The sequence below is a fragment of the Diabrotica undecimpunctata genome, chromosome 6, assembly GCF_040954645.1.
Source record: "Diabrotica undecimpunctata isolate CICGRU chromosome 6, icDiaUnde3, whole genome shotgun sequence".
NCBI lineage: Eukaryota > Metazoa > Arthropoda > Insecta > Coleoptera > Chrysomelidae > Diabrotica > Diabrotica undecimpunctata.
Window position 1 is genome coordinate 7,193,328 of NC_092808.1, and position 17,432 is coordinate 7,210,759.

The 17,432-nt window shown below is 35.4% G+C and overlaps 2 protein-coding genes across 3 annotated transcripts in view; one reads left to right on the top strand and one right to left on the bottom strand.

Moving 5' to 3' along the window:
- The window catches only part of LOC140443067 (calpain-D-like), a 31,969-nt gene extending 27,220 nt beyond the window's left edge, over positions 1–4,749 (top strand). The window contains exons 10-14 of the mRNA XM_072534122.1: positions 407–582; positions 942–1,222; positions 1,500–1,729; positions 4,052–4,280; positions 4,391–4,749. Coding sequence (XP_072390223.1) covers positions 407–582; positions 942–1,222; positions 1,500–1,729; positions 4,052–4,280; positions 4,391–4,636 — 1,162 coding nt within the window. The 3' untranslated portion in view covers positions 4,637–4,749. The remainder of the gene's footprint in view (positions 1–406; positions 583–941; positions 1,223–1,499; positions 1,730–4,051; positions 4,281–4,390) is intronic.
- Positions 4,750–7,795: 3,046 nt separating this feature from the next.
- PCB (Pyruvate carboxylase) overlaps positions 7,796–17,432 on the bottom strand; it is a 100,932-nt gene continuing 91,295 nt past the window's right edge. For both annotated transcript variants that reach the window (XM_072534126.1, XM_072534125.1), the window contains 4 exons: positions 16,399–16,658; positions 12,467–12,662; positions 11,293–11,482; positions 7,796–11,071 (listed from right to left, as the gene is read on the bottom strand). In XM_072534126.1, coding sequence (XP_072390227.1) covers positions 10,179–11,071; positions 11,293–11,482; positions 12,467–12,662; positions 16,399–16,658 — 1,539 coding nt within the window. In that variant the 3' untranslated portion in view covers positions 7,796–10,178. The remainder of the gene's footprint in view (positions 11,072–11,292; positions 11,483–12,466; positions 12,663–16,398; positions 16,659–17,432) is intronic.

The following is a 17,432-nucleotide window of genomic DNA, read 5'->3' on the forward strand; positions in this document are numbered from 1 at the left end:
TGCGAGACAGAATAACCAACGAAGACATCAGGAGAAGAACCGGAGTGACTGACATCATCGAGAAGATAGCCAGACTAAAATGGAGATGGGCAGGACACATAGCCAGAATGACAGATGGGCGATGGACAAAGAGGTTATTGGAATGGAGGCCAAAGGAAGACAAGAGAAGCGTCGGTCGACCACCTACAAGATGGACTGACGATTTAAGAAGACTCAATAAAAACTGGATGAGAGCGGCGCAAGATAGACGGGGTTGGAAACATGAGGAAGAGGCCTATGTTCAGCAGTGGACTCTTGAGGCTGGATGATGAATCTTCTGACGCACAAATGCGCTATTCTCAAGGATGCAATATTATTTTTTATTTTCATGTAAATCCAAAGAAACTTTAAATAAATATCTTTGTAGGTTACTTTCATCCAGGCAAGCGATGTTCTTAATGGGAGCTTCGTGTGGAGGCGGTAATATGAAAGTGGACGAAGTTGAGTACCATTCGAAGGGACTGCGACCTAGACATGCTTATTCACTTTTAGATGTAAGGGATATCAATGGTATTAGATTACTCAAACTTAGAAATCCTTGGGGTAAGTAATAAATGATAAATATTTCTTAACTAGTACAGCATTTGACGAAAATCTTATAGAAATAAATTTCCTATAATATATTGATTTTATAAAGTTCCTATAGGCGTGGAACGCGGTACATAGCGATGTAAGGAAGAATCCTATTGAATTTTGGGTCAATGTTCTTCTTCTGGTATTCATATAGCATTTCGTTTTCTTGGAAGTAAAAGTCTTAGAGTCTTGAAACTTAGTACATAGGTACAATGGTACAATTTGGGGCAATAGTCTTTTTTTTTCTTGTCGCATTTTATAACTTTACGTTTTTTTGAAGGAAAACGGAAAATCTTCGTACATGTAATTAAAATTTACAATGTTTTTAGGACACTTTGTGTGGAAAGGCGACTGGTCCGAAGTATGCCCTATGTGGACTGCCGAATTGAGAGCAGAACTGATGCCGGAAGAATGCCAAGACGGCACGTTCTGGATTGCTTTTACGGACGTATTGAAATATTTCGACTGCATAGATATTTGTAAAGTTAGAAACGGGTGGAACGAGATTAGGTTAACTGGTATACTGCCACCTTTAGCTAGCCAACAACATTTATCGTGTATATTTCTAACTATTTTAGAGCCTACGGAAGTGGATTTTACTTTATTTCAGGTAAGAATTGTCTAATTGTATTTTAGTAATACCAAGATTATCGTGTCCTATATAAATGTGCAAATAACGAAACGGTGAACAGCGGCAACGGTGTATTATTGGTTGCATAATTAGTAGAAACAAATTTACTGTGGTTTCTTTCTTATGTCATGTCTTTTGTTGCTGGTCTTTGGCAAGCGCGTTTTTGTTGAACGCGTGAATTTATTTCTCACTGAAACATGTCAACTATCATTCTTCTGTATATTATGTTATATAATTATTTTACTTTCGTTTTTAGGAGGGTCAAAGAAAGTCTGAAAAATCTCAACGATCTCAATTAGATTTATGTGTAGTGCTCTTTAGAGCGAGAGCCGGATCGACAATAGGCAGTTTAGTGGAACATAGTAAACGTCAAGTAAGAGGATTCGTAGGATGTAATAAGATGTTAGAAGCCGGAGAGTATGTAGTAGTTCCTCTGGCCTTCAACCATTGGCATACCGGTCTAGAAGATGTTGCGGCCTACCCCAGGTATATTATTTTGCATATATTTTTGTCATTTTTAGTATTTTTTATTTGCTGAAAAAACTGTAAAAAGCTTTTCAAGCTATTTTTATTGGTTATTTTCAGAAACGTAGTCAATTTTGGTTATTATTTTTAATATAATTGGTTATTGGTACTCCAAATAGTTTAGATCTTACAGGCCTAGGTTTTTTGTGGTTAAACAGAGTGTTTTCACAGTAGATGTTAAGTTTTCTCTAATTCAGTTTTTTTGCTTAGATAAATACGCGGCTGGAAATATTAGATTGTACTTTCCATTAAAGAAAACTTCCCATAACGTGTTCTTCTTCTTCTTAACATGCCATACACCAAAGTGCGTAGGCGACTATCTCATTACTAGAATTCTGTTCTTGGCGGCGTGACACAGCTCGCCTGTATTGTGTATTCCTGTCCATTCTTTAATATTCCTTAACCAGGATAATTGTTTGCGGCCGGCTCCTCTCCTACCTTCGATCTTCTCTTGGAGGATTAACATATATGCCCAAGGTAACCAATCTTGCGTTTTTTAATTAATTTAAAGAGTTCTCTTTCCACGCCGGCTGTCTTAAGGACGTCATCGTTTCGAACTCTATCCACCCAAGGTATGCGCATCATTCTTCTTAATGACCACATTTCAAATGCTTCAAGTTTGTTGATAGATGTTTTTTTCAAAGTCCACGTTTCCATGCCATAAAGCAAGATGGACCATATGTAGCACTTGACCATTCTGTAGCGTATTTCGAAATTTAGGTTTTGATTACATAGGAGCGGTCTGAATTTCACAAAAGCTTGTCTTGCCATTTGTATTCGGGTTTTTATCTACCTACCATAACGTGTAGGTCATTAGAAATAACTTCTTCGGCTTCTGTCCATTTTGTGAGAATTTGAACGCCTAGTCATCGACTTTAACTTCCTTTAAAGCTTTCAGCAAAAGCTTGCTATTGCTCTGATGAATTAAAAGCCAAGTATTATGGTGTTGGAGCACAAATTAGTCAAAACTTGTGTTTTGATCAGTATCAATCGAACGATATAACTGTTATTTCGGTGTGTCTACCCCGTCAGTCATTCGGGCTCCAACAAACTCGAAGGATCCAACTAATGCCTCCACAATACTTCCCACTTCAGTGAAAATTTCAAGAAAATCGATACTTCTTGGGGGAATTCGAAGTTAAAAACCTTGGTATTCTGCACTATGAATTTTTAGAGATGTTAGGAGAGCCAGAAGTGAAAGTGAGGTAAATTTGGCGAAAATGGTGGATGTTGCAAGAATTCGTACTTTAATTCACTGATTTTCGCGATTTGTGACAGGTGTTGTTGTAAACTAACTGGTTGAAAAGCTTAAATTATTACTGAGTTTATTTTCTTACCAGTTTGAAGGTAAACTCCTTTTTCATACTAAAAAATTGATGCTAACACTTTCTTGGTGGATTTCTGAACTATAACTAACATCGCAACGTTCACAACCTATTGTTTTGTTAGAACCCAGCTGATAGACCTTTTGCTTGCTAAAAGATTGATGCTAACACTTTCCTGGCCGATTTTTGAACCATAACTCACGTCGGAATTGAAATACTGCGTTCACATCATTTTATTTTGATTTAGAACCCATCTGCTAGACCTCATTCTCATCCACAGTGATGAAACGCTTTTTATTCTTTCTAAACGCTCTAATCGCACCAGAAAAAGTCTCATTCCAATGATTTTTGTTCAATTGTTAGCGAATTCGACATCCATTATGCACAAAGCTTTCTGAAACCCAAGACTTCATCCAAAATATGACTCACATTGCTTAATAAGAACCCTAATAATAGTCTCCCGTTTTATACCGCTGTCGCGGCTTTGGGAGTATAGCAGGGTAGTCTGCTATATCTAGGGCCTACGGTATACAAGGAAGGTAACATGACCAGTGCTACGCTTCAACCGTCTATTATTACCCCTGGTTTTACCCAAGGTACTCATTTTTATTCAGGCTGAGTCGACCTGAGGCCTATAGACATTTTTAAAATGTCTAGATGTTCTTGCCGGCGGTAGGATTCGAACTCCGGACCACCGGCTTGCGAGGCAAGCATCCTACCGCTTGCGCTACGCAGGCCCAATAAGAACCCTAATGCTCCTTAAACATTTTTATCAATCGTGACTTTGTTTATTTTGGTGATACAGCTTTGAAAAATAAAAATTTATGTAACTATAGAAACGAATTGACAAATATACAGTAGTACCATCGAACTTAATAGCGCCATCTCTTATCGAGCGACAAAATTTATTGAACAAGTTTTATATTAAAGTTTGTTAACAAAAATAATATATTTGTAGGTATGTCTTAGCGATCCACAGTTCTAAAAAATTGTTTGCCGAAAACATTCTGCCGCCTAGTTATATTTTGGCAGATGCTATTATATCGCTAACTTTAGCTCGAGGACAACGACACGAAGGTCGGGAAGGCATGACAGCGTATTACTTAACCAAAGGCTGGGCTGGCCTAGTCGTTATGGTCGAAAATAGGCACGAGAATAAATGGATTCACGTCAAATGTGATTGTCAGGTAAGTTCACTTTGGTAGCATTAGTACTTTCTTCCTCTGGTGATTTCCTTGCCAAATTTTACTATACCTGTAAATGTTTTGTACATAATGCGAAATTATTGTTTTATTAGGAAAGCTACAACGTGGTTTCCACCAGAGGAACATTAAAAACTGTCGATTCAGTGCCTCCGTTAACCCGCCAAGTGATTATCGTTTTGACACAACTCGAAGGCAGCGGAGGATTTTCCATAGCACACCGTTTGACACATCGACTAGCCAATTCCCAGGGATTGCACGATTGGGGTCCTATTGGTTCCAGTCACGATCCCGAACTTGATCATCAAACCACCGGGTTACATTCACCACGTTTATTTTAAGTTAGTTTACGTATCGTGACGGCTTTCGTTATATATCGTTTTCGTTTATTGTTACAATTTTGATTGAATTACATAGTCTGGTTTTTAATGATTAAAATATAATTGAAATGATACTTTGGCGTTTTAATTAAACCTAAAAACTATCTGAGAAAGTAAACCCTGTTTATATAGATTAACAGCTAACATAATAAACAAATCCACTAACAAAAGTAAGACAATATGGAGTATTGTTAAAAAAGAAACCTATAAAGAAAATACTACGTTCAATCTGAACTTAACATCAGAAGAGATTAACCAATACTTTACGACTATAGCAGATATTACATCGAAATCAATAGGAAACTCCGAGCATAACATATATAAACTACTATCTTAGCAGGCTACATAGAAGATCGAGTTCGTTCTTGTTTCAACTTTTTTTTAATGACTTCTTGGGGATTGTGCTTACGGTTAGATCGAAGTGTACCTACCAGGTGTGTCTTCTTTTCTAATAAATGTTGAGCTAAATCTACACTTGTGTAATGGTTGTCCGTATATATAGTCCGTCCTGCATTCAATAACTTATCTGCAAGACTGAAGGCAACATTTGCAGACGACGACTTGCCCTCGACTTTTTCCTGACCGCAGTATACTAAAAAGTGATAAGTGTATCCCTTTTCTAGACATAGCTTACAGAGTTTCATTTCAAATTTGTGACGTTTGTTTTTAATAAATTGTTTAAAGCTTTCTTCTTCTTGCAGTACCGTCTCCTATCGGAGGTTGGCTACCATCACAGCAATCTTTACTTTGTTGGCTGCAGCTCTGAACAACTGTATTGAACTGCACTCATACCACTCTTTTAAATTTTGCAACCAGGAAATCCTCCTACGTCCCACATTTCTTTTTCCCGAGATTTTTCCTTGGATTATGAGTCTAAGCAGAGAGTACTTTTCTCCTCTCATTATGTGGCCCAGATATTCCAGTTTTTTCGTTTGTATGGTTTTTATGACTTCGCATTCCTTCCCCATCTTCATCAGAACATCTTGATTTGTTACTCTTTCTGTCCATGGTATTTTCCACATTCTCCTGTAACACCACATCTCGAATGCCTCAATGTTTTTGATGTTTATCTTTTTCAGTGTCCAGGCTTCCATGCCGTACAGCAGAACGGAGAAAACATAGCACCTTAACATTCTCGTTCTTAAGTTTATATTTATGTCCCGGCTGCATAGGAACTTTTTCATTTTGACCAACGATTGTCTCGCTATCTATATTCGCCTCTTGATTTCTCTTGTCTGGTCATTAGTATCAGTGAAGCAAACCCCTAAATATTTGTAGGACGAAACTCTTTCAACTGGCTGATTATTTATGGTTAAATTCACATTGGTGTATAGCTTCTTTGTTACAATCATGAATTTAGTCTTTTTGATGTTCAGTTTTAGACCATACTTATTGGTATGGGTGTTTATGTTTTCCATCAAAAACTGTAAATTTGCTAGGTTATCTGTTACTATTAGCGTGTCATCAGCGTATCGTATATTGTTAATTAACTCTCCGTTAATGTTCATACCAATGTTTTGCTCTAGGAGCGCTTCCTGACATATTGTTTCGCTATATATATATTGAATAATAGTGGAGAAAGCACACAACCCTGACGCACACCTCGATGAATCTCAATTTCTTCGGTTAACTCATTATCAACTTTGATTTTTGCTGTTTGTCTGTATGCTGTATGAAACCTACGTAGAGGTCTTGGTTTATTTACATCCAAACATCTTTGCATTAACACACTCAGACCAAACAAAGCTTCCCGTGTTCCCAGTCCGCCTCTGAATCCAAACTGTGTGGCGCTTATGTCCTCTTCTAATTTATTAAATATTCTTTTGTGAAGTATTTTTAAAAATACTGTTAGTGTGTGGCTCATCGATGCTATAGTTCTGTGGTCTGAACACTCTCTGGCGTTATTCGTCTTCGGGATTGTGACAAAAGTAGAGGAGAGCCATTTCTTTGGTATGATGCCTGTTCTATAAATTGTGGTAAAGAGGTTCACCATTATTTCAAGTGCGTCGTCGTCTATTAGTTTCAACAATTCTACAGGAATTTCATCTGGTCCTGCAGCTTTACCCCCTTTTGTGTTCCTTATAGCATATTCTACCTCGCTTTTTAGGATTTCAGGCCCTGTTGTGTCGTCTGTAGGTTCTGCCACTGCTATTTAATCGTGTAATATTTAATTTAAAGCTTAATCGTCCTCTAAATGGTACAATAGTTTCATCTATTCATAGTGACTCTTTTGGTATGACCATTTCTTGAAATGTTTAATTGAGTTTCAGTAGAAATGGTGATATCTTCTGCAACCTCTCGCTGCTTATTTCTTCATTGTTATGAAAATGCCACATCTTTAGAATCAATTGAAATCGATTTCGCGACATAAAGCTCTTGACTCTATTGAAGTATCGCGGATTTAGTGACCAATAACACTCTATGGACGGATATTGACATATTACCATCCACAACAAAATGCCGATGAATTTTTTATTTCATTAGCATCGGTATCATTTGTATTACCAGTATTTCATTACCACTGATGAATTCTAGCTCTAGGTGCGCTTTCTTTTTCTTTTTATTGATTTGCATATCGATTGGTTTCTAAAGCCATCATACTAATAATTTCCTCGCCTAAAAATAGTTCATATAAATCTATTGGATCTTTATGAGTTTCATATAAACCAGAACAAAAACCAGCATCAACGACTGTGAAAGGGAAGTTTTTCAAGTATTTACCGGTTACATTTTTCTAAGTTGGATTTTGACTGTCACGCTCATCTACGTCATTTTCATCGCTTAAAACATATTCTGACTATTTCTTCCTTTGGATCTTTGGATTTTTCAAAAAAAACTTTTATCTGCGGATGTACTTGCAGCTATGTCGTTGAATTTGTCATGAACCTTGGCACTCTGAGAACTAGTGGCAATATCAGAACCATTAATACTTTTGTTTTGCTGTCTCAATAAACTACTGCTGATTTTACGTCGTTTCATAGCATATTTTAGATAGTCTAAATCGTCATCGGAACTTTTAGATGAATCTAAAAATACACTACACGAATTGTAACAATCTATTGAAGGAGTTAAGAAGCGATTTATCGGCTGTCATGACATCTCATTGCAAATAAAAATATCTTTATGTAAAAAAATATATTAAATATAGAGAGTAACAAATTATACAAACCTGATCATGGTAAAATTATCATTTTAAAAATGGTACACATCAATAAATCATTAACAAATTTTTAATAATAACAACAAGGCTTAAAAATAATTTAACAACACAGCCTGAACAAGTATATGTAATGTCATTGGAGATTATTAAACATTAATTAGTAGTTGCAACTTCTTCGAGAATGGTTTTTTGAGAATATTGTGTTTATGAATATAAAAAGTGGTTAGTTTAGTAAAATGTCTTAAAATAACACTAGAGATACTCATGTAGTCTTTTAAAAACACTTTCAGGCCTGTACGGCATTAATAAATATAAACTCAGTTGTAGAAATTATTATTCTAAAGCAGTACACAGTAAAAATCGGCTCAGGCATGAATGAGGTTCGTGAGAAGTCAAATTTGATCCGCGACAAAGTTAATTTTGCCCGAGGACACAGTTAGATAGATATAAATTTGGCTCGTATTAAAGTTTTACTACAGAGACAATTAAGCTTGATCAATGACAATATTAAATTTGAACAGCAACACAGTTCAATTTGGTTAGGACAGCTGTTAACGACAGCATTGATTTCATTGCGCCAGAAGAATTTGACAAGTACTCCTAATTCAAACGAAAAAATAGCCCCATTTCTGGCGTATACTAGTGAAAGAACATTTATACACTTAATGTAAGTGATATCGTTGTTTTGATGCAGTTTTAATTAAAGAACATAGGCTTGGGTCAACGAACAGATGTCTTTCATAGATTATGAGAATGCATTCGACAACGCAATAAACGAGCTACTGATAAAATATCTTCAGGAGTTGGAATTTAGCGTTAAAAATCAGAGTTATTAATAAAATCTATAATGTTCTATAACGTAATACAACGAAAAGTGGAATTCACAATGAAGATGAGAGTAAGGCAAGACTGTATAGTTTCCGAAAAGCATTAGTTTATGATTTTCCACTTTACTACCATTGATAGGTTATGTTAGGTTAGGTTGGACAATTAAGAATACATCCTTTGACATATTTGGAGACGTAGACAACAACAGTGCGGATTAACCTTTATAAACTAACATTATACATATAAGGATAAAATGTACAAAAGGCAATCTTGTACAAAGGGTTTAAAATGTTTAAAAAACAGGTCTGAAATATAATACAATCGATAACGACAATAAGATGTTTCCTTGTCTTATTTTATTCTTTCTTCCTGGTGCTCCATCAAGGTCGAATGCATTTTATGTTATTTCTTAATTGTTGAGAGTTGTGTTCTCTGTAAATTGTACACATTTGATGTTTGACACATGACTTTTGACATACTTCATACTTAAAAGTCTACAAAACAGCTCTGAAGGTGTGTTTGAAAGACATACACAAAATAATACACGTTTTTCTATACCAAGAAGAAATTGCAGACAATATAAAAACGAACAAATAAACATACATTAAATCAGTACAAAATAACCACAATATAATTCATAACGACCGTTATATACTTTATATTTTTTAAAATATAGTACATTTAATATTTTGTTCTTATAAAAAATAGTTTGTAGATTTCAATGGCCTGCAAATATATACTTAACATAAAACAAAGAGCTTGTGATGTTTTGATTTGTGGCACACATATTCAATGTTGTCTTCTTTTATTTTTCCTTCTGTTTTATCCAAGCCGTATTTAATGCCACCTCTCAATTGTTTAAGAGTTGCGTTCCTTGTAAATAAAAGCCGTTATTCCACAAATTTAAACAGCGGTATATGACACTTGACGTTTGACAACTGTCAATTGTCAAATTATTTTATTTCTAGTGGTGTTCTAGTTAGTAAAAGTGTAGCAAAATTTCCAGTCAGCTTTATAAAAAATATTAGTAGGAAAAATTATAACATTCAGGTTTACAATATCATCAACAATAAATAGGGAATGTTACAGAGATCTATACTAGCAGAAATAAAATAATTAAACATACATATATACATAATGACATACATATATATCACTATGGACCCAACGAATCCCATGAGGGATATCAACCTGTTAGTTCAACTGCTTGGCAGATTTTTATCTTAAGTAAATCTTGGAAATGAGTGTATCATCGAAATGTACCACCTATTTGCCAATTTTGTGTTAGCATAGGTCAACAACTTCTGTGATGTAACGTATGATGGAAGATCCAAGCACTAAACGTCATAGAACACTTGAGAAAATCAAGTATTTTGAGTACCCAATCAGTACCAATATGGTGATAGGCACTTAGTGCGACAAAGTTTCTTATAAGTATATTCTTTTAAAGAACCAACTATAATGTTACTAAAATTATGACCAGGCTCTGTATAATAGCGTTCTTGAAAGTAGTACCTATTCTAAAGTAATAATTAAATCTTCAGCTTCGAGTTTCATTCCCATAGCAGCATCTATCGTTTTGACAACTCCAGCTACAGGACTTTGGACTACGGTTTCCATTTTCATGGCAGAAAGGATAACTAAAGGTGTACCTTTCTCTACTTTGTCACCAGCCTTTATTCTAATATCAATTACGGTACCTGGCATAGGAGCTCCTACTTGCTTTTTGTTGGTTTTCTCAGCTTTAGGATGAAGGTGTAATTCTTCGCCTGCAGACTTGTCTCTGATCAAAACTGATCGCAGAGTACCGTTAAGTTCGAAGAATACTTCTCTCTCACCGTTTTCTGTCAAATCTTCAGCTACTGCTAGGGTTTTAATGCCTAAAGTTTTTCCTCTTTCGATAGTCACTTCGAATTCTTCTCCTACTTTAGGTCCTACCAAGAACATCCTAGTCTGAAGTTTATCTACTGGCCCAAATTTCTCGTTAAATGCCAAGTACTCATTTGTGACTTGTGGATATAGAGCTGCAGACATCACATCTCTATCGGTTGCATTTGGGAAAGTTTCTTTCAAATCGGCTTTTAGCGTTTTAAAATCTAGTGGTGGAAGACTCTCACCAGGCCTTCCTTCAATGCGAGGCATGTCTCTGAGGACGGTAGATCTGAGAGGCTCTGGGAATCCCCCGTAAGGTTGTCCAATGTGTCCTTGGAGGAATTCTATTACGGATTTGGGGAATGAAAGTTCTTCGGCTTTGTCTAAAACGTCTTGAGGGGAAAGTTTATTTTGGACCATAAATTGCGCCAAATCTCCTACTACCTTGGAAGATGGCGTTACTTTGATTATGTCGCCCAATAAGAGGTTGGCTTCGGCGTAAGCCTTCTTTACGTCCTCGAAGAAATCGCCTAAGCCTGAAAAAAATATCCAAAATTAGCATATAAATATATAAAATATATGAAATTACACTTTCACATTTGTGGATTCTTAAGCTACATATTAGTGTCATCATGTCGAATCAATTTCACACGTAAAATGTGACATTTCACGTCAAATATGATTTAAAATGACACATTTGACGTTGTACTCATACCATTCCTATAGTCTTACATTAAATAAAGGCGTATTTGCTTACCTAGAGAAAAGGCTTGGAACTGTAAGTTGGTATATTGTCCACCAGGTATTTCGTTATTGTAGACATCAGCATTTCCACTCTTCATCGTCGTAGTACATTCGAATGGAGCATACAGCGTTCTGGTTTGTTCCCAATAGGCGGAATATTCGGTAACTTTGGGTAATTCAATGCCCGTATCGTGTTGTGAACCCTAGAAAATGAGATACATCAATAAAATTTAGGTAATTTTTTAATATTTAATAGAATAAATATATTATTATTAAAATTTACAATAAATTAGCTTTAGTGATCTGCGCAATAATCTTTTAATTTGTAAAACATGATAAATGAATGATCTGTCAGTTAGTCAAAAAATAAATGATGTGGCTATCTCCCACGAACTTTTTGGTACATTTTGACATAATGTGGTGGGGTTTCATAACCGCCAATGAAATTTGACTCGGGCATTATGCTCCTAAAAACCTACACAAGCTTCAAAATTGACACAAACATTTTCCACTAACAAGCAAACGCAAAAACTGTCAGCAGGCATTCTGATATAACTAATTGTGTTTTGGGATTCATATGGAATTGTCTGCATGAGTATATCGATACGCGGAAAAAAACGGCCATTGTGCGACCACACACACCTACTATGATAATTTTTGAGTTTTCATTAAAATTTCACAAGGAAATAGCTTCAGAACAATATCTAATAACCTTAATATAAAAGAAGAATATGACATTTGACATTATTCAGAGATAAAATATTTAATTTCAATATTCTGCAAGAGTTGTTACTTTCATAACAATATAAATGCTTCTTAGATGTGATGAGTGTAACTACTTTTGATCTAACACAATATTCATTGGTGATAATTGATAATAATGAATATACCTGATAACACTAACTTCTTATCACGTAAAAAGAGAAGCTGCAGACTAAATATTGAAGGCTGGACACGGTTTGTATGGTTTTACATATAAATTCTTGAAAACTCGATGGAGCTGATTAAAAATTTTAATATGAAGCTTAAAATAAATGTGACATCGTTCAAGGGTTGTTATGTACAGGATGTGTATTAAGTATATATTTATTTAAACAATATGTGTGCCATACAATACATAAAAATAGTCCGTATCATTGTAATTACAGTTCCCTAATAAATTGATCAATTAAAAATAATATATTTACCTGTAAACTAGCAACAATCGCTCCCATACTCGGTTGACTTGTAATTCCAGACATAGAATCAACGGCAACATCGATAACATCTGCTCCAGCCTCGGCGCATGCGAGCATAGCAGCTACTCCTGCACCACTGGTGTCATGCGTATGGATGTGAATTGGAAGATCAGGATATTTGTCTCTAATAGCTGACACAAGCATCCTGAAAAATTATAATATGAATTTACGCACAAAAGAGACCAGAATATTTTCCACTTGGGAAATCAACACGTCAAAATAATAGAATTTTCAATTTAATTTAATTCAAATGCAGTAGACAATGTAGGACAAAGTATTCTGAAGAAATATTTGAAACTATTTTTTGGTGGCATTTCTATTATCTATGAATCATTTCAGAAGTGGAAACCGAAATGTCAAAATAAACTTATTTTCAATTAAAATTATAGTAAATTCCTATAAAATGTAGTAGGTAACATACCAATAGAGTCGGAAGAAATAATTAAAAAAATCACTCAAAAATGTAACAATTGGAATAAAAGTCAACGACAGACCCATCAACAATATCAGATATGCCGATGATACTATACTAATTGCAGAGAATATACAAGATCTACAGACACTTTTAGATAATGTAGTAAATGCTAGTGAGGAAAGCGGACTAACGTTTAATGCTAATAAAACAAAATTTATGACAATTTCCAAAACACAACAAGACATTTTAAACATAAGAGGGATTCCAATAGAAAAAGTAAAAAAATACAGATATCTTGGTACAATTATTAATGAAAATAATGAGTATACAGAAGAAATAAAAATGAGAATTGGACAAGCTAGAACAACATTTAATAAGATGAGAAAAGTATTATGCAGTAGAGACCTTAGTTTGCAACTCAAAATAAGAATATTACGTTCATATGTATTTTCGGTGCTGCTGTATGGGGTGGAGGACTGGACCTTAAAGAAAGAGGTGAGCGATCGACTTGAAGCATTCGAGATGTGGACCTACCGAAGAATATTAAACATAAGTTCGGTAGACCGAATAACAAATGTTGAGGTCCTCAGAAAGATGACAAAGGAAATGGAAATCATGAATAAGATTAAGATAAGAAAGTTACAATATCTCGGCCACGTTATGAGAGGGGATAAATATGTGTTGCTACAAACCATAATGCAGTGAAAAATACAGGGAAAACGAAGTATTGGGAGAAGACACATCTCCTGACTCAACAATCTGAGAAAGTGGTATAATTGCAGTTCCGTCGACTTGTTCAGAGCTGCAATCTCAAAAGTGAAAATAGCTGTGCTACTCCGTTGCTCTTATCTGGATTGTACGGAGGTTCGGAAATATATAATAGACTGCCTTACATCGTTTATTTCTCTACAATTCACTATAATCACATGTACACTCTAACCGGACGATAAAATACTTATTGATAATCATATTAAATGTGCTTAACTAAGACGAACGACGATTAACAATAATTGACACCGTTCGCTTATCTGCCCGACTTATAATAGACCTATTCAATGACGAATATTACAAGGTTACTTTATAACAATATTTATGCAAGCTAGCAAAGTCGAGTTTACACTTACTAAACTCGTTTTCATCGTTCTTGGCGTGTGCCTGAAATAAGCTACTACGGAATTTTTAATATTCGTCTCTCTCTGATACACAGATGCATAATTCAATTGTGCGAGTCACGTTCGTCATGGTAAAGTGCGATGAGAAGGGAATGAAGAGACCACTCACGTCTCCCAGTATTGTAGCAATAACACCGATGCGTTTGGCCGATACGGTGTCGGTGATAAGTTCGGCCTCTTTACGAATACAGATAGCTGGCAGTGACGTGTTTTTTTTTAACATGTTACCCTGATCTGTGCAGGTTTGAAGTAGCTGATGAAATAGTTTTTATAAGTAAACAGTTTTTAATTAATTAATAGTTGTCGACACCTTAAAAATTCCAGTTTATTATAAATTAACTCTCTCTCTTCCGATACCCATTGCAATAATGACTTGTGGCATTGTTCTTGAATGAGCTGGCTAATAGGTTTATAATTGTAGCAATTACCATGGATATTTTATGTTGTTTTAGTCGATCTTAGTCAGTCATTGTTGGAATTTGTTCCGAACAGTTTTACTTATGATTTTTTGTTGTGAATAACTAATTGTTCTATTTAATAAAAAAAATGCCGGGAAAAACGATAACAGGAGAAATGCGACAATGTGTAGTTCATTTATTGGAGTATTTTAAAAAAGAAAATGAAAACAACGGACTTTGCTTTCGTTATCATCGGTACATGAACGAGTAGCGGACGCTTTGAAAATCAGTCTTCGCACAGTGACAAGAATAAAGAGTGAATACAAGACAGGGGCAGCTCTTACTACACCAGGAGAGTCACGTAATGTACAAAAAAAAAGACTAATGATGTCAGCGATACTATAAAAGGAGAGATTAGAAATGTACTGTATGGCATGAAAGCAAAAGGAGAGCACGTTACAATTAAAGTTCTAAATACACAATTAAGAAACAAGCATCTCTATGACTGTTCTGATACAAGTTTGTGGCATCTTATGAAAACTTGTGGGTTTTCATACAAACTAGAAAATAGTAGACGAGTGCTATGTGAGAAACCATGTATTGTCTCCAAACGACTGTATTTTTTGAGGCATTATATGAGAAATTTTTTAAGTCCAAGCCCACTTCAGTTCGTTTTTTTAGATGAAACATGGATATTCATAAAAGGGGCATATAAACGTACTTGGCAAGATGACTGTGTGAAAAGCATCAGAAAAGGACACGAAAATACAGGTAAACGCTTTGTTGTTTTACATGCCGGAAGTAGGCAAGGATTTGTTAAAGATGCTGGATTACTGTTTTCTACGAAATCGAAGAGTGCAGACTATCATGATTCTATGGATAAAGAGTCTTTTAAAAAGTGGGTCTCCTAAAAGCTGATACCAATGTTGGAGGAACCATCTCTAATTATTATGGATAATGCCTCATACCATAGCTCTTTAATAGAAAAGTTACCGACTGCCAGTTGGAAAAAATCGCACTTACAAGTATGGTTACGAGCGAAAAAAATAATTTTTGACGACGATTCGGGCAAGACAGAGCTATTGAGTCTTTGTCGCCAGAATAAACCACAAAATACCAGGTACGTTATAGACGAGCTACTCCAAGAACATGGGCAAAAAAGTTTGGGGCGATGCATTAGCTGAGGCAACACCTGCAGTATGGGCGAGTTGTGTTAACCATACTGAAAAATTAATTCAGGACGACTGGGCAAAAATGGTCACATATGATGAAAATGAAAGTAGGATTATCATCGATTTGGCGGAAGATTCCAATGATGAAGACAGTTCCAGTGAAGACGCTGACTGATTAGCTAATTAATCAAGGTCAGTACGTTGTAACAGTTCAGAATTCGCTACAGTGCTTAAAACTTAAAAAATCTGTATTATTTTTTAATTAAAGTGGGTTAAATAATTAACACTTTTTTGGGTATATTTCAAAATCCTCTTAAAATGTACTTTTCGTTATATCCTGTCCTTTTGTCCTGCAAGCTAGAAAAATACTTCTTCGCAATTTATACGTATATTCCGTTATTAGAAATTTAATGAAAAATAATTTAAAATTTTCTTTTATAACTATTATTTCGTTTGACATGCTACATTTTGCTCCGCCACTGGAGGAGGTAAACGAATCGAGGTTAGACAAGGAAAGACAGATGAAACAACTTATTGCAAGTGTTTTTACACGCACACGCCAAGAACGATGAAAACGATTATAGACTTCTGATAAATGTTTTATAAATGCGTTGTTACTATTCTATTTTAATTCACATAATATAATTTGGTTACTAATTATTACCCAAATTAATATTAATATAATTTATTAATTAATTTAATTAATTAATAAACAAAATCTTACTTAGCTGCTTTGGGTTTCAACAAACCAGCCATATCCTTAATAGCCAATACATGCGTTCCGGCTTTCACCAATTCATCAGCGATGTTAAGATAATATTTCAGGTCATATTTCTTCTTGTTAGGATTACTGACATCCCCGGAGTAGGAAATGGCAGCTTCGACGATTCCTCCTGCCTTTCCAGCAGCATCCATGCCGACGATTAAGTTGGGTAAATAGTTAAGCGAATCGAATACTCTGAAGACGTCCATACCAGTTTGAACCTAAAAATAAACCCAAATAATACTCAACAAATAATAATATATTTTCTTCTTCTTAAAGTGCCTATCCGTTCCGGACGTTGGCGATCATCACGGCTATCTTCACTTTGCTTATTGCAGCGCGGAACAGTTCAGTGGTAGTCGTGTTATACCACTTTCGCAAATTTTGAAGCCAGGAAATGCGTCTTCTTCCCGGTCCTCTCTTACCATTTACTTTCCCTTGGAGAATCAGCTGGAGAAGGCCGTAACGTTCTTGGTTTCTCATTACATGACCTAGATATTCCAACTTTTTAGTTTTGACGGTCATGAGAATTTCACATTCTTTCCCCATTCTACGCAGGACCTCCACATTAGTAACTCTGTCAACCCAGGATATACGTAAGATGCGCCTATAACACCACATTTCGAAAGCTTCGAGCCGATTCATAGATGCAACAGTCAGTGTCCATGCTTCCATTCCGTAGAGCAGAACTGTGAATATGTAGCAGTTCAATAGACGGCATTTTGTTTTTAATGATATGTCTCGACTGTTGAAAATAGTTCTCATTCTAACGAATGCTGCTTTTGCTTTTATTATTCGCTGTTTAATTTCTGTTGAGTGGTCCCATTGGCTATTTAAATTGGTGCCTAGATATGTATATTGCTCGACTCTTTCGATATTCTGTTGGTTGATTGTAAGTTGAGCGTTTAGTATTGGTTTTTTACTAATTGTCATAAATTTGGTTTTCTTTATGTTAAGAGCTAGTCCGTATCTGTTGCTGACTTCTGTTATGCGAT